The following is an 18,276-nucleotide window of genomic DNA, read 5'->3' as shown; positions in this document are numbered from 1 at the left end:
TAGGGAGGTGAATTTCTCTGCATTTACACCAAGTCATCTTTCTACTCAGGTTGTGTAAGCTAAGTGCTGTACTGAATTTCTTCCATTTTCTTATCAGCTGGATGGATCTACTGAGGGTGTTATAATAACAAGGATGACAAATATAACTGTAAACGCTTAAGTTAAAAAGCTTTTTTTAGTGTTATTAAAACCTAAAATAATGTCTTTTTTTAATTAATTCCTTACACAGAACCTAAATATTAAATTGCTCGAATAAAGGATTTTTTTTCCTGCTTTAAAGTGTTGCTGAACCTCTCTCTCATTTAATAACTATTTGATTTTTGGGTTATTTGTAATAAGTAAACCATTTTCTGCCAGTGAAAAAAGGTTACTAACTAAAACCTTTGTAAAGCAAATTTGATACTGGGCTTAGAACACTATTAATTATAGGAATTTAGGGCCTGCATTATTTCATTTAACTCTTTAGTTCCACTTTGTTTTGTTGAAAGATGTTCTTGCAGTTGTCTGTTTTATCTCTTAATCCCTGCCACTTTTTTGCTAAATCCTTATATATCTTGAACCATTGGTTTTTTTCATACTTTCTACAATAGAGGTTTTTTTGCTGTGCTGTCAGCATGCTCTATTTGGTTTTGTGGTTGGGCCTAAACTGTTCATTAGTGTTGTAATTGATAGGACTCTCCATGCTCTTTACTGTAAAAGCAACTTCGTTTTTTGTAGCAGCACTTAGAGACACTCATGTAAGCTCTAGATCTGTTTTGCCTTTAGATTGCAACACCATGTTATCCAGCCCATTGCCAATGATCAAGCCTAGGTTAGGGGCTTTTTAAAGAGGTTTGATTATATGTCAAACTTTCTTCAGACAGTAACTAATGCACCTTCTAGTATATGCATCATTTAAAATGTCTTTTAGGGCTTTTTTTTCGAGTAAGTTTTAAAGTTCTTTTTAAAGAAGCCATTCTGGCATATCTACTTAGGTCTCTTAAGCCTCAAGGTAAAAATCCCCAAGGCATGTTTTATGAGACGGTGAGGCACAGTCTGTCAGGTTTTTGAGTTCTTGCTACTTTGGGGCTGTCTCTAGGACAGTAGTGTCTTTTCATCTCCAGAGGGTTTGACATCAGATAAATGAAAGGCAAATCTAATGAGTGGGGAAAACAGTGGAAAACAATGAACTTCAGAGCTAGAGATAAATGGCCAGAATGCCCCTCTGAATTACTGGCAGCATAAGCTTGTTCTGTGCCATGCTGTGCTTCTCTCTTTCTCTCTGGTTCACCCAAATGACTAACAGCATCGGGATGATAGCCAGCATGAGAACAAATCCTCATGCACTCACGATAACCTCCCATTTTTATCTAAGTGTAGAAAGAAAATGCATAGTTTCAAGTGTCTTATCAGACTGTCAGAAGTGAAGAAGCTCTCTATGCTATTCTTTTAGTTGGTAAAACATACTTTGAAGAAAAAATAAAGGTGTTTTCCCCAACTCCCCGGCCCCCAAGCTTGAAACTTGGCATTCTGTATTCATGGATTTTCAGTTTGCCACTTCAAGTTGTGTTTTTTTGGATGTTTGGGGTTCCTGTCCTGAGACTGAAAAACAAAGACAAGCATGGTTGTATGCAAGGCAGTCCTGTGGGAAGGCTGCACAGTAACACTGTTTCTGAAGAACAGAAACAGGGAAACTAGTAATGCTGCAAAGGTAACTAAAATTTCCTCCAGCTGGTGCTGTTTGTGTCAAAGTGCTTAATTGTAAGGTGCACCACACCTGATTTACATGTATAAAGAAATGAGAAAAGTTGAATCTTCAGCTCTGTACTTCAGGCAAACTAACATTCTTACGCTGGGAAAAACCCCCAACATTTATGAGGTATTCTGCCTCAGGTGTTTGAAAACTAATCAAGTTCAGAGCTGCTGAAATATTCATGTTATCCAAGAAAATACTGTGTGAAGCACTGTGTTTCTAAAAGCAGGCAAATTTAGGAAGGGAGTTGTTATGGCTCTGAAACTTAGCTTATAGTTGCTTGCTATGGGCTAGGTCACATGGTGCTTACAAATTCTTCCCTAATACTGGTGTTGTGTATAGTACTTGCACTCTTGTGAGTTGTTATGAATAATATTTAAGACTGTATTTTAAATATAGATGTTATTTAATGGCATTTGTTTTGAAAGTGACGTTTGTGTTAACTTACATTCAATGGTAGCTCTTTAGAGTAGTTCTTTTACTTTGTGTTCCTGATACATGCTGCTGAAGACTGAGGCTTCTGATTCTTGCTTAGTGTAATGAAAGCTTCAATTATAAATTTTGATGCAGAAGGAAATCTCTGGTAAAATATTTCTTTAAAATTGCTCAGTTCAGTTTTTGACTGTGAAAAAATCATGTCTGTCTTCTGTATACTTCAGAAGAGCTAGATAATGATGTTATTTTAACTTTTAAATAGCAAGCTCTATCTTGAAAGGAGACTTGCAAAGAATGCTTGCTCTGCAGTCTTTCTCCCCACAGAATATTGGCAGTGTTGACTTTCTAGTGGTGTTTTAGAATGAGACAAATCCTAATGCATCACTCCTGCAATAAATGTGCTAGAAAATATTTCAATTCATGTTTGTGGAGACTAGGGTTTAATTTAATTAAAAACAAGCATCACTCTGTATAATCAGATTCATTCTAACAGTGGAATCTATCATAGCCAAGACAGCTCTCATGCTCTGCCTCCTTAAACTTTTGGAAGGTGAATAGGTATTAGGATTGCTTTGCCTAATTGTATGTGTCCTGAGGTGAACAGAACTTCTGTTTTCAGGACAGACTAGAATTACTGCACAAATACTGACCTAAATATTGAACTTGGTGACATACTTATTTCAAATAGGTCACTTTTAGATATGCTGATTTAGCCTCAAACAGAATATTTTTAAAAGCTGGAAATGTGTCTTGTTCGTTAATATTGATAATTCTATACCACAGTGCATTTCTTCCCTTCTACTTTCCAAAAACTTGAGGCCTAATTAAGGAAGCTTAAAAGCAAAACAACAGCAACAGATTTGGTCCTTTGTGATCTAATGCATTCCTTCTCTTGCCAAATGTTGGAAAATAAGCTTATGCAACTGGGAAGGGGGAGCAGAGGGGAAAGAAAGGAACATCTTCACAGCTTTAAAGAATTTTGTCTGCATAAAGTTGTCATGATGGTTCTGGAACTGGCACAATTACTTGCACAGCAAATGTGCCACTGTTTGCTACTTGAATGTCAAATGCAGAAGGACAGGGCAAAGAATGTTAGTGAGGAGGACATAAGGGCATTCCTCATTTGCCACTTCCAAAAGCTAAAAAGCTATACTCTTAATGTGAAAGAGAGAGAAATGTTATGTGTACGGTGTTAGGGAGTGCTGTTAGGGTCTTGCTATTGTGAGGCTTTTATTTGGGCTGTGGTCTGCTGTTGGATACTTCTAACAGCTAAACCTGACCATTTTTCAACATATGAAATTTCTGTTGTGAGTACTGTGTGTGACGCAATTCAGGACATGGGTGGTTTGGCTGGAGTATAAAAGGATTAGCAGTCCTCTCTTTTCCAAGGCATGCGGTTAAAATGAGATGTGACGGTCTGCCTTGGAAATTCAGTATTGCAGAGCTTATGCTGGGATGCATTATGGAATTTTATCTTCTTGGAAACAGTGTGCCCCACTGGGCATGCTGGGATGAGTTGTCTGATCCCACAGAACTTCTCCCCTCCTGGCTGCAGGAGAGCAGGAAGTGTGTTAACAGCTTCATGGGATAATAATTTCCTGCTTTAGTGCTTGGTTCGATGGGGCAGAGAAGAGGGTTGATGAGGGACAAGGGCTGTAAATAGTGCATGTCTGTGTAGGTAAGGAGAGATGTGCAGGTACAGAGCCTCATTGACCAGAGTCTGACAGCTGTGTTCGAACTGTTGCTGTATGGGGCTTAGGTGCCTACACACACAAGAGTCCTGCTGTTGAAAATACAAGGAATGTCCAAAAATAGGATTTAAAAACTATGACATTTAAGAGTTTTCTCTTGTGTGCTTTTGTATTTTCCTTTCCCTGTTTCAGTCAACTCTGTGTTAAAGTCTGTAGTGGAAGTGTGTGGAGTTTCAAACTAGCCTGTGAAAAAGGAGAGACTAAATGATGATGTCAGTGTACATTATGTTTAAAACATGGTAAAAATAGCAAGAATAGCAAATTCAACTGATAAGGATGTGCTGCCATGTTGGCCTTATTCCTTTCATGTCAGTGCAGAATCCTCTCTTCATACATTTGTTTGCATTGTGAAGCTAGCAGAAAATAAGAGCAGATTAGAATTTAGCTTATACTATATAAGTAATGCAGGAGCCTCTACAGCTGTAGTCTCTGTCTTTCCTCGACTTGTGTAGAGATGTACTGAAGAAGCAGTATAAAATAACTGGTTTTGCTTTTTGCTTTCTGTTCTCTGAAGTTATGTAGTTCTGACCATCTGCCTCAGTCGTCTAATTATTTTTCAGTACAAGTTTGACAACTGAGCACAGAAACTGTTGTAAAAGGAAGTATGAACCCTGTAAAGAGGACAAAGCTGATCTGTAAATCCAGTGATATGACATGATATTTATTTCTGATGAGGAGAAAAGGTTTGAGTTCTGACCAGATACTTGGTGCTACAGACCATGTTTATATATATAAATTCTACAGAATCTAGAAATTAATTCCTGACCTTGACTGCAGTTCTGCAAAAATATTTCCAAAACAGGAGACCAAGATGATTAGCTTTTGGATGTGTTTTACAGAAACTGTGCTGAGGAAATGCAGTGAGGAACAATTGAATGTTAGTGTTAAAGATGTACCTGCTTTTCATCTGTGCTTCATTCACCTTTGAGACAGGAATAGACCATCAACCATGGGACTACTTTTTCCTTCAGCACATAAGATTCTGCTCATTAATTAAAGTGGTGGGAAATAAAGCATATCCACTTGTGCAGGTAGCTTCGTCTTTATTTCAGGTACTCTCAGATGTTAGTGTTTGGCTTTCTCCTGTGTGCCATGGTCAGCCAGGAAGAGTTTTGTGAGAAACTTCCTCACCGGCTTCATTGTGGAACACAGGCTTTGCAGAGCTTTTTGATATAAAATACAGCTCCCAGTCTGTAAAGAAGGCTTGCAGTCACTAGTATAATGGTTAAGTTAGCCCTACATTGTATTTGCCTTGGCTTACCCTCCAGGTGATTGACCTATTTCATATGTATTTCTGGATACTGTAATGAGCTGTCTTCACAGAGTTCATCACTGCAGTCGTTTTTATTAACAAGTCTCAGTTGTTTCTGGAGGCATTAGGAACAGGCTTTTCTAATGCTTACTGGACAAAATGGCCTCAGAATACCTTTCTGCCAAGCTTTGATCACAGAGCAGCACAGAGTGTAGGGAAAAATCACATGCAAGGATAACGGTTTAGGTTATTTGGGGTGTTACTTATTACACTGCTGAGAATTCATACTTTTATGTCACTGGATGCACTGTCTCCTCTCCAAGTGTCTTTTAAGCCCCCTAAGCAATGGATAACCTTCTTCTGGAGGAATACGGTGGATAACTTTACTCTCGATGCAATTTGAATTTCTGGATTAGTATTTTTGCTTTTACATTTTGCTGTTGGTTATCACCTGTGGTCATTCTACAGGGAATGATTGTGTGCAACAAACAGACTATTTGTGTTGAAGTTAGGAATTACTGACATTTCGTTTTAGCTTTATGTTCTTAGTCTGTGTGTTCGAATGTACCATTGTGATTCTGAGCTGCCTGGTTTTGTGTGTGTTGGGGTCAGGTTGGAGGTCAGGAATGTGCTGGCTGGTCACTGAGGACGTGTCCATGAAGTACTTGGTTTGTTTCTTACGTCAGTTGAGCTTTGAGGCTGGAAAATGAGTCTTTATTCTAATAAGAACTAAAATTTAGTTTAGTGTACTGCCAGCATCAGTGGGTGTCTTTTGATAGTAGCCTTTAACCAAAGCTTGTTTTCTTTGGAAGCAGCAATTTGGGTTTCTTCACACTTGAGACTAAGCCTGTTGGAAAAGTTAGTTCAACATCTAGTCAAGAAAAGAGAACCCAGAGAGGATTTTCTCATGTTTTAAGAGTGGGTCTTTGTGGGTCTTTTTACTTACAGGAAATATGATGAGACTAAGTTTAGTACAAGGAAACCATTTTTTCCCCTAATACCATAAAATGACAATGTTGAGATAATGCTTTTGCTAAAAATAGATCCCTAGAAATAAACCCACTGCTTCCTTTTGGTGGTGATTACAAGTACTCAAACATAAACAAACCTCTGGTTTCCATGTGGAGCTTGACTTCCTTTTCTCTGTCTGCGCGAACTCTTGGGTATTTGGGACCTTTGCTCTGAAGTCATATCTGGTCATTCTTGCTGTCGGTGGCTTCTTATCTCAAGTGTGAAAGCAGAAGATTGGGCAAAACAAACTTGAAGCCAGTTTTGTTGCTCTTTTGATGAAAGCACTTGAAAGTGTTCCTCCTCCTCTTTCCCCGCAAAGCCTATTCTTTTGTGCCTTTTGTTATTAGAGGTTAGTTGACATTTTGGAAATGAACTTCTGGGTGTGTTTCAGAATAGTCAATCTCTCTTAATGGTTCAGGAGGGAAGCCTCGTATTTTGCCTCAGCTGATTAATTTTGCATGTCTAAGTAGTTCAGCTGGTTTTAAAGTGTAATGGTTTCTTCAAGCTCTTAATTTGTGTTTTAGACAAATTATACTTTCACTGTTTTTTTTGTTTGTTTGTTTTTTTCTTTTGCTGGAATTTAGAGAGTCTGTGGTTCTTGTTTTGGGCTTTCTGCCTTCAGTTAATAGTGGTTATTGAACTATTGCAGCCAAGAGTGAGAACAGAAAACTAGGTATCACCCACACATTTCGAATAGCATTCAATACTGTCTTTTGAAGCCTCTTAATCAGGTTCTGATATTACTGAAGCTGAATTTGTGCAATTCTACCATGAATATGGGAAAGCATCACCTGGAAGCTCAGTGAGGTGTTCCATATATTACCTTTTAAGGTGTGTTCAATCCAGAAGGACCCCAAAGTGTTTTCAGTAATCTCTGAAAGTAGAAGGTAGAAACAAGAGGGAGAATGAATGCAAAGTTGCTCTGAATGGAGCTCAGGAGAACCAAGTGTCAGCAGTGAGCATATCCTGTAAGGTGGGAGGGGATTGCAGGGACTGACATATTGCATAGTATTTTGGTACGTGTAAGGTGATAATGGAGCTGGACTTGAAACTGATGGCTGTAACACTGAAAGCCTTTCCAAGCAAAGTCTAGCAACAAGGAAAAAAGGAGGGGAATTACTAGTAAAACCCAACTTTAGGGACATTTACTCTTTTTAGGCCTCTTCTGTAGTCACTGGAGAAGGATTAAACTCTCCAAGGAGAAGAGGGAGTGAGTGCTGGAGACCAGTTTTAGGCCACAGGCCAGTAGAGATTATATCCATGATTATTTGTGTTACAAAACACTTGGGCCAGAAGACCTTTCTGAGTTACAATGGTATAATGGCATGAAAAGAGTTCATCTCATTGTAGAATTAATCCATGTGATACCGCTGTGTCAAAGAACCCAGATCAGAAATTGAGGACCTAGCATAATCTCTCGGTTAACACAAACAAAAAACCCTACCACCATCTCCATGTGGGAATGGGGAGACTCAGACAAGTGAACTTCCAGTGTAAATCTTGCTGGCAAGAGTCTGAAATCTATAGTATATCATAGCGTGGTTTGAGTTAGAAGAGACCTTAGATTTTCTACTTCCAAAATCCCCACCATGGGCAGGGACACTTTCCAGTAGACCAGATTGCTCAAAGCCCCGTGCAATCTGGCTTTGAACGCTTCCAGGGACAGGGCATTCGCAGCATCTCTGAGCAACCTTGGATTATTTTCGTGATCTTTCTCTGGACATGCTTTAAAAAGTTCATGTCTTTATTGTGTTAGATACCTTAGACCTAGATGCAGCACTCCAGGTGGGGTCTCAAAAGGGGAGAATCATCTCCCTTGCCCTCCTGGCCACATCTCTTTTCATGCAACCTAGCCTGTGGTTGGCCTTCCTGGCTGTGAGTGCACATTGTTGGCATGTCTGGCTTTTCATCCACCAGAGCCCCCAAGCCCCCTCCACTGCTCTCAGTGATGACTTCTACCAGTCCGTACTTACATCAGGGGTTGCCTCCTGACCCAGGTGCAGCTCCTGCAACTTGAACTTCTTAAACTTTGTGAGCTCTTGTGGGTCCACTTTTCAAGTTTGTCCAGGTCCCTCTGGATGCCATCTCTTCTTTCTGTTATGTTGTCTGTAAGCTTGCGGAGAGGGTGCACTTGATCTCACTGTGTCATTGATAAAGCTATTAAAGAGCATCAGTCACAAGACCGATGATCCTGAGGGACACTACCCTCCACCAACCTCCACCTAACAGGGAGCTGTTAACCACAACTTTGGCTGCATCCATCCAGCAGTTCCTTATCTGCTGAAGAGTCTACCCTTCAAATCTGTGTCTTTGTGTTTGGAGATAAGGATGTTGTGTGGGACTGTGTTGACGGCCTTAGAGAAGTCCAGGTGGATGACATCAGGTGGACTTCCCTTGCTGGCTGCTGCAATCACTCTGTTATAAAAAGGCCACCATATTGGGCAGGCATGATTTGCGCTTAGTGTCTTGTATGTGCCTTAGCACTGCTTCCATGAGGATCTGCTGCATGATTTTCCCATGCTGAAATGAAAAAATGCTGAAAGTAAGTCCTTGCTGGAGGGCTGCTCATTGCTAAATCTGCATGCTTCACAGTACAGCAGCTTGTCTTAGTAAAACAATTAATGTAGCAGGAATAGTACAAAGAAAAAGGGGTTTTTCTTAATTTTTTGAGACTGTCACCTCTTTGGCAGTATTTACTCATGAATTAGTTTCAGTCAAGCTGTTTTAAGGATGTTAATATTCTCTGCTTCACCAAATGGAGATTCACATGTCTGAATTATAAGTAGCTTAATGCTACAGCTAATTACTATCACTTAAGTCTAAGTTGCATCTTAAGCCTTGTCCTTGCAGGGATCTTAGTAGGAGCATATCAGTGTGACTACCTCCAAGGTGGAGAGTTGATATCATACTCTGGGTAATATCAATACCAGTACATGATCTCTGAAAGAGGAGTACTCTTCCTCCAGGAGGAACAAAAGTACTCGTGTTCTTGTAATGACTTCAGATACTACCCAGCATTTCCAAATGACAGATGGATGTTACCTTTTTTTGTCAAATTCTTGATGTCAAGATCTTTATTAAACTTGAGATACTGGCTTTCACATCTATTAATTTTTTTCTGGTATCCTGTCACGAAGAGTAACGGAGCCCAACTTCTGGTTAAGCCCCTTCACATTTCCCCTTCCCCACATGTTTGCTAATGCTGTTTTCAGTTGTTAGAGGTTTGCACAAGGACCAAAAGTAGAAGTGACCTGTTTGTTTATAGAACTTTGTACAGCAATAAGGAGAACAGAGAAGGAGCAAGTTTAAATTATTTTTGTGTCCCTGAGTCTTGCGGGCATGAGGTATTTGTACCAGACACTTTTGACTGCTTCACCTGTAGAGGAGAGATGGGGCAAGAGTGCCTTGTGAGTGCTGCCACACTGGCATGCACTTCTGCCCTGTATCTTAATAAGGAATTACTACTCTGACCTGTGGCAGTGCCTGTTGGGTTTGTGGAGCTGAGTGAAGGCTTTGAAAAAAAACCCTTTACTGGGTTTTAAATTTTCTGTGCAAAGCCCTTAGCTTGAGTTGGCGTATATCTAATTTAATATTTGAAAGAAAACAAAAAGGAGATGGTACCTTTTTACCCTTGGGCTGCACCCATTTTAACAGTTGTCATTTAAAACTGAAAATATATGGCTTTAAAGCAAAAGCAAATGTTTTATTCCCCCTCCCCTTCATTAAGCTTTTAGGCATTAATTTGTTTACCAGGCTAAACAGTTCCTCAGCTCTTGGCTGTGGCTCAGGGCTCCAGTGTGCTTCCTGGCTGTGGACTTCAGCTCACTGGAGGGAAACCTCTCTGCTGAGCAGGGTTTTGATGTTTGAATGGAAAGGAGGATTAGGATTTGAAGCAAGGTTAGTTCTGAGGTGAAGAGAACCTGTTTGCTCGAAGTTAGTTTAGGTGTTTCAAGGCAATGCATCACTGTTTAGTTAAGGCTTACACAGGAGTTGGTGGGATGCAATGATTATGAAACTGTTTAAAAACAAATCCTAAAGGAGAAAAATTAAACTGCCTTTGTATTGCATGTCTACAGCGGGTATAATTTAACATTGTCAACTCAGTTCAAACAGACTGGGAATTTGGCTGGCTGTACAGTGTGGGCTGTTTTGCTCTTTTGTCTTCTGTTGAAGTCCTAAGCAGTAATTTCTTACCTGAATAGAGCTATGGGGAATGGGATGAGGGTAAACAGGAAAAAGACATAATTACATTGGTTTAAATTCACACCACAGGTCACACCAAAAGATGTCCTTGTGTAAACAAGACTTGTGTTTGTCCATACAGCTGGGTTCAGCTGTGCCCATTGCTGACATCCATTGTCAGCAACAGATCATTTTTGTAGTATAGCCAAGACTTTAAAACAAAGACGATAATCAGTCTTGTTGCATATCTTGGTGACAGAGGTGTCATTATACTGATGGACAAAGCAAAGTGGTTTTTCAGCCCTGCGTAGCAAGAAGCAGCAGGAATATGGGTTGATGCAAGTATTTTTCTGTATTTTTTTTGCCAGCTTATAAAGATTTACAGTGAACTCATACTGTATTTTCACAAGTCTTGGAATACTGTTTCCTTTTTAAAAATAATAAGTACAGTAATTTAACGACCATAAGGCGCACTGGACTATAAGGTGCACCCCCCGGGGAGTCGGCAAAATTCGCAACTTTGTAGATCAGATAAGGCGCACCGGACTATAAGGCGCACTTTTATTTTGCAGCGAGGCTCCGCCCCCAGCTCCCCCCGTGCGGTTGCCTCAACCCGGCAGCCATTGGCCCCGGGCCTACCTGTACCCGGCAGGGGCGGTGCCGCGGGCCCCCAGGCCCGCCTGTACCCGGCAGGGCCGGGCTATGCCGGCCACCCCTCCATGCCGCCTCTCTGGGGCTGGGCTATAGCCGCCGCCCCTCCGTGCCCCATCCACGGGGCCAGGGCATGCCTCTGGAGGGGCCATCCCGCCTGCACGGGGCTGGGGCGTTCCTCTGGAGGGGCGACTCCGCCTCCACGGGGGTGGGGGGTACCCGCTGCACTCCGCCCTGCCTCCACCTGGCAGCCATGGCCCTGCCGGCTCCCCCTGCGGCTCGCAGCTCTCACTTCTGGGTAGGCAAATTTCTGAACTTCATGCATCAGATAAGGCGCAACGCACTATGGGGCACACTTCCGGGTTCGGGGGAAAATTTTAGTCAAAAGGGTGCGCCTTATAGTCATGAAATTACTGTATTTGGCAAATCTTTTGCCAAATCTTTTTTATTTGAAGTGTTACCTGGAATCTAGGCATATGAGGTACTGCTGGCTTTTTTGAATAGTTGTTTTTATTTGTAGGTGTACAGTGGCACAAGTAACACATGTATAAAAGTGAGTTTTCATATTAGGGAGACTCCTATTTCTTTGATATGTGTGCAGCTCTTAGGTGGGAAGGAGCAGAAGGCATACTGCCCAAGTGAGGGAGAGCACTCTGCAGCAGCATTATTTATGGTAGTATTTGCAGGATAAATTGTATTTTGTTGCTGCTGTGGGAAAATTAAAAGCACCATGACAGGTTTTTGGTGTTTGCAGTGGGTAGACCCAGGGCTTTTTGTAGTATATGTGCTATATTGTGTATCACATCATCAAAGCTACAGTTAGTTTGCCATATTCATCTGAAGACTGAAAAAAAAATACAACAGTGTGGGCCTAGTATGCATAACTGAGGTTGCAACAGGAATTGGGGAAAAAAAAATCTTCCATTGGAATTTACGGTTTGATGTACAAAATTCAGTGTGGCCTTATCCCATTCCTACTCCTCTGCTATTACAGTGGGGGACATTGCAACACAATGACAGATTGTACAGTATTTAAAAATCATATCCAGGGAATGGAGAAAGCAGCGTATTTCATATTGTTTATTTGTATTTTTTGGTTATTAAATATCCCAACTGAAAAACAGGCTTCAAAAAGTGAGATCTTGCTTTGTGTTTGAGCTGTATGGCTGTCAAATGTTGCATGTCTTGCAGAGACAAGCATTGACTCAACAGCTCCTGCTGTAGCTCCTGTCACTGAGAGCTTGTGACGTACCACCTTCTGAGAAGGTCATTGCCCCAGCCATTTCCTCAGTGTTATTGGTGCTGAAATTGCAGCAGTGGTTTCATGTGACACAAGTGGGAAGGGTCTGTGCAGTTTGGGATATGATGAGAAGACATTTGAGAGGGGTTGGTTCGGGCCATGGCAGCTTCTGCCTGTGGAGTTTTGAATTGTACTGCTTGTGGTTTTATTTTTATATATGTACATATAGCATATCAAACAGCTATACTTAAGAGTTGTCCGCAAGAAAACACCAAACAAACCATAACAAGCACTTAATGCAGGTTCTCTATGAATCCAGAAAGCCTTTCTCTCTAGCAGGGCTACCACACCAGCTCTCTTCACGATTTTTGTAGGAGCACGGGTATGTTGATCACAGCACAGAGAGTTTCTTGGGATATTTATTTATAGTGGAATGTTTTGGTTTTGTTTTCTTCAAGTGGAAGCATGACTTTCTGCAGATAATGTCCTTTTCTCCAGATGCATTTTATTCTTTGAGTGTATAGGATGTTCTACTCAGCTTTTTCCTACCCTTTATCAGCTTATCTCTGCAGTGATTCTCCACAGTGAGTCAGGGAAATCCAGTGCTTTATTAAAGAACTGTATCATCTTCTAGAAAAAAAGTCTTTGCTTTTAATAAACCATGGCAGGCTCAAGCATGCACAGTCTTGCTACATTCAAGTCAATTGTAGACAATAGCAAGGTTGATTTCAGAGCAATGATTTCAGAAGTTTGATATTCAACTTCAAAATAACTGGTGAAAATTTCTGGTGAATGAGAGTATTAAGATGATGTTCTCCTTTGTTACTCCTCTTTGGTTTTCATCTTGTTGCTCTATTCTATAGGAATTTGTTACAGAACAGTATTGAGCACTGAAAAAAGTCTTATCCCTGCCTATGAGAATAACTGTGTGTTTATATGAACCTTCCTTATAATTTTGGAGTTAATTCTTAGAGTACGGTTTAGTAGCAGAAACACTGATAAAATTACAGTTGATTCCAGAACTGACACATTTTAAAATAATGGTTTTAACTTTTACAGTTATCGCTCTGGTAGAAACATCATTCAATATTTGTCAATAACATGAAAATATTAATTAAATACTTTGTATAATAAAGTGATCCTTTAAAAATATCAAACAAAAAATAACCAGTACATACAATCTGTAAAAACAAAATTATTTTTAACTAGATTTTATTTCTCAGGGTTTGACAGCTTTAAGAAAAGATTTGCATTCTTTTTTGAGGCAACAGTATAGTTTGTATATTTGATTTTATTTGGCTGTGTTATCATGATTCCCACTCAGAGTTCCCATTTCTGGTTCTTGAGATATTTTTAGAGTAATCAGTCTTGCTAAGCACTGTTGGGTTGCTTATTGCTGTTCCTATCACATTCCAAACAAGTAGTTGGAGCAACAGTGTATGTAAGCGTACACCTGAAATTAAACATTCCTCCTTTTTAATTTAACGGGTGTCAGCAGTTTTTCATCTCTGTGTTTGCAGTGTGATCAGAACCATACAGTACTGGGCATAAACAGACTGAATACCCAGCATTCAAAGATGACTGCTCAGTATAGCCTATGAATAATTCTTGTCTCATACTACAAGGGGAAGAAAAATAGTAGCTACAGTAACAAAGGAACTGAACTAATTGAGTAACAAAAATTCAAGCGTTTTAATGATTGTGGGAGGACTGTATGGTTACATTAGAGAAAAACACTACACTGTCTGTTCCCCTTGAAGCTTATGGCTGTGTGTTTATAATAGCAACCACTTATCTTAAGGCCTCTGTAGTTGCTTATTGGAGAGGAAAAAAAAAATCTGTGGCCTTCTCTTCAGTGGCAAGCTACTTCGCTTACCTTCTCAAAACCTGATGCCTCTAGTTTCAGAGTACTTTGTGGCAGAGACTTTATCTTTGCCCAGAAGGTTGAGAGGTGTGTCCTGTCCTTCATCAGAGTTGCGAAGCTCTTACGTCGCTGGGCATTGATGAGGAGTTGTTGGGTCTTTTCCTCTTTTTTTGTTCCTTGGATGTGGTGTTTTTTTACCTCCAGAATTCCAGCATAAAAGGTCAGTGAAACGATAGCTGCTTTTGGTGTAAGCAGCTGACAGAACACCATAACCATTTGAGCACTGTTGGTGTGGTTCCAGAAGTCTAAAATGGTGGTGTAATTGTTTACTTCTTTTCCTTTGGTTCAGCCATGCCTGCTCCAAAGATGCCTCTTCTCCTTCTAACATTTGGCTCATCTTCTTTGCCCACCATCCCCACTGCCTTGCACTTCCTTGTACCACTTGTGTGGTGGTGCTTTGCCATGTAGCATGTCTGTGACAGTACTTTGTGAAAGAACATTTTTAGTAGGGTTGGACAGAAAATATAAGAATTCTACATTGCAGCCTTGGGTTTGTTTTTGATTTTGCTGGTGATATTTTGTTTACTTTTAGTAAAGTCTTGTAAGTAAAACAAAAAGATGTAGTTCACCAAAGTGTATCCTAGAGATATAGAAAGGGGCAGTATTGCCATTACTGAAAAAGTTGCCTATAGGTCTCCGTGGAATGATGCTAGTTTTATATACAGTAATTTCATGATTATAAGCTGCACCATTTTGACTAAAATTTTGGTCTGAACCCAAAGTGCGGCTTATAATCAGGTGCGGCTTATATATGGACAAAGAACGAAAAACTACTGTTTTATTTTGGAGGGCAGGTGTCCGCTGAGAAAGGCAGGAGCTTCTCTTTGAAATGGAGAATGTAAACCCCCTCACTCCAAATTATTATAATTTGGAAATCAAGGGGCTTTCAGGCAAAGATATGGGAATTAGGAATAACAGTTCTTTTCTAGGGAAATTAAAATAGAAATACAGTACTACAAAGGAACAAACCCCAAACCCTGACAAAGTCAGGGTACAACTTGACACCCCGTCAGGCAGGGTGTTGGTAGCAGTCCCATTAAATGGTGAATGCAGTTCTCCTGCAGTGACAGATGTGATTCAGTTGAAGCAGTGCTCCTGTAGAAGGTGCAGTTTCCCTCCGGAGGTCCAGTGGTGATGTGGAGAAATCCGGTTTTCCTCTGTAGTCCAGTGGAGAAAGGGGCTCCCTTAGTGTCCCAAAACCTCTGTTTTTATCTTGGTAAGAAATGTTGGGCTCTTCCCCCTGGTTGGAGCAACTTCCAATGGGATGCAGTAATTTTATCAGTCACACAGTGGGACTCAATGGGCCATTAGCAGAAAATGACTCGCTGGAGGAAGGATGGGTTGTGAAAAGATAAAGAACAGTGCCCCGCCTGGTTTCCATGGATGGCCCATTAGCAGAATATCTGCCGTTGAGATAAGGATCATTGCCCCCACCTTCAACAGATGGTGATAGAACAGATACCTTTTATCACACTCTGTATTGTAACGTGCGACTTATAATCAGGTGCAGCTTATATATGGACAGAGAAAAGTTACCGACACCCGGAAGTGCGGCTTATAGTCAGTGCGGCTTATAATCGTGAAATTACTGTGTGTGTGTATATATATATATATATATAGTGCTGGGTGCTATGATTTTTTTAGCCTCAATAAGTTGTGTTTGTTTTACCTTCCTCTTCCTAGGAAACAGCGTTAAGCCTCCAAATATCAGTTTTGTTTTAGTCATATTTTTTATCACTTTTGGACAGTCTTCCGATTCATTGGGAAGAAAAGAGTGCCTGGTGCTTTGCTGCTGGGTTATTTTTTCTCTCCAGTAAGGTGTAAATGGGTTAACTGTTCTTCTGTCATTTAATACCCATCTTGGATGTATGAAACCAAGACAGTGCTGATGACTGCTAACCCCTCACTTCCACTCACTTGGAGGAGGCAATGCTACCCAAACAAAGGACTAAACTAAAGCTCATGTCAAATATTTTTTGGGGGGTTGTAAAGCTTTGCATAGCTTCATAAATGAAAATGGATTTATTTCATGTATTAATCTGACAAACCTTTGCTATTTTCTCCCTCCTAGCTGTCTGTGGACCTGGTTTAAGCACTGAGGCCAAGAAAGAGATTATGGCATAACTTGCAGCAGTTGTTAGATCAGCTATATATGCCAACACTGTTTTCTGCTGTGCTTAAAAACCATTTTATCTTGTGCTGCTAGGGGGGAAGGAAATGCTCTTTTTTTATTACTGTATTAATATATTGGTGTTGTACTTGATTTCCAGGTTGCATCACAGCGCATCAGCTCAGTGGATCTTTCGTGCTGTAGCCTGGAGCACCTGCCTGCCAACCTGTTTTATAGCCAAGACCTCACTCATCTCAATTTAAAGCAGAACTTCCTGAGGCTAAACCCCAGCCCATCCACAAGTAGAGCGCTTAGTGAATTACAAAGGTAAGGTGGTATGCATCTACTATTCTTCCTCTGTCCTTGGAGCCATGATCTGCAGGAACTTTCCTAAATTTACTAGCTCCTCTTGTGGAACATTGGTCTGACTGTAATGCTTCAGAAATTGGTTAACTTTGTGTGTTAGAAACAGACTGGCTTTCATAAGAAACTTCATGTTTTTCTTGTAAATAGAAGGATATTTTCAGCCCAAAATGCAATTTTCATAATGTGTTTTTATCTACCTACTGAGGCCAGACTGTAGTTCTTCAGCCTTTGACTCATGTGAGTATGAGTTGGCAAGCTGCCCATCAAAGGCGGCCGTTGTAGGTGGGAGCGGTACTGCGTGTGACCGAGTGAAGAAGTGTTTTGTTACCCCTCCTCCCCAAGCAAAGCAAGCTCTGATTTCATAAATTCAGTCTGGTTCCTGTCCTTTTTCTTCTCTGCTCAATCCTAATTCTTCTTTCTTAGTATCTGTGACCTTCCAGTTCTTTCCACTGCAGCTCATCCGAGAATGTAACAAATGGGTAGACAGCAGCATGATTGGTGCTCTGAATGATTTAATGTATGTGTTCTGTGGAATCAGCAGGCTTTCTGTGTTCACAAAGATGAATGTTCCCATACTGAATATAAAGCTGTGATTTTAATTTCAGTGGTAACTGAATTGCAGAGTACCTCAGGATTATATTTGTGGATGGTCCCGTTCAAATAAAATGTTTTAAACCACATTTCTAAATCCCTTCCTCTTTGAAAAACAACCAAAAAATACAAGATGGATTATGCAGGCTGTTGCATTTTTATATCATTCCAATTTCATTTTGGAAAAACAAAAAATTTGGCATAATGAAAGATGAATGAACCCAGCAAGTCTGCTTCACAAACAAAGCAGTCAGCTATTCCAAGACCTTATGAACACAGTCTGGAAAGGAATTCTGACTGGACCGTGAATGTCACCATAGGTCTCTGGATAGCAAGTGGAATTTTGGCATAAGCTAGTGATGAACGTGGACAAGTAGTCAATGTCTTATTTTAATGACTTCTTATAATTTTTCCTTTTTAAATGTCAGCAAGTGCAAAGGAGATACTTGATTATGCTTTGCCCATGTACTTACAGCTAATTTCTGTTTGGAATAGATTTGGATTTGTCCACATATCTGCAATTATTTCTACTTGGGATTTAAAAGCATTGATAATTAATGTGATGGGCAATGTTGATTCTCTGTTTAATGTTCTCTTGGTATTGCAGTTGTAGGAACAGCTGATGAGTCTTGCTGATAGTTAATAAACTGTTAAATTTTAACTTACTAATATGTGCCTGAATATAAAAGAGTGGAAGAGTTCAGGTGACAAAATATAATTCTCCTGTTTTCTGAGATTCTTCTGAGATGAGGAGAATCTGGAGAAGTGGCATATACCTGATGTGGTGCAAAACTGATTCTCTCATTCTTCTGTGAACTGGTCCTATTCTGTAAGCAAGTAATAGTCTGCTCTGCTTCCATTGCTTTGAGCTTGGCAAAAAGGCACGAGGCAGGTTTGGGAACTTCTGGAGGGATTAAAAAAATTAGGTTACACAGCACTGTTTTGGTGTATCTGAGTTGGTGCCTCAGAACCTCCTGCCCTTGATGTTTCCCTTTGTTTGCTTGATGTCCTCCAGCCTTATCTTCACCCAG

General features: G+C 40.3%; 1 protein-coding gene across 1 annotated transcript in view; it reads left to right on the top strand.

Annotated features, from left to right (window-relative positions):
- PHLPP1 (PH domain and leucine rich repeat protein phosphatase 1) overlaps positions 1 to 18,276 on the top strand; it is a 141,596-nt gene that overhangs the window by 78,307 nt on the left and 45,013 nt on the right. The window contains exon 4 of the mRNA XM_033061031.1: positions 16,449 to 16,615. Within this exon, the coding sequence (XP_032916922.1) occupies positions 16,449 to 16,615 (167 nt within the window). The remainder of the gene's footprint in view (positions 1 to 16,448; positions 16,616 to 18,276) is intronic.

This window comes from Catharus ustulatus, chromosome 1 (genome assembly GCF_009819885.2).
Source record: "Catharus ustulatus isolate bCatUst1 chromosome 1, bCatUst1.pri.v2, whole genome shotgun sequence".
In the NCBI taxonomy this organism is placed as follows: domain Eukaryota; kingdom Metazoa; phylum Chordata; class Aves; order Passeriformes; family Turdidae; genus Catharus; species Catharus ustulatus.
The sequence above is the reverse complement of the archived record's forward strand: the minus strand, read 5'-3'. Positions and strand labels throughout refer to the sequence as shown.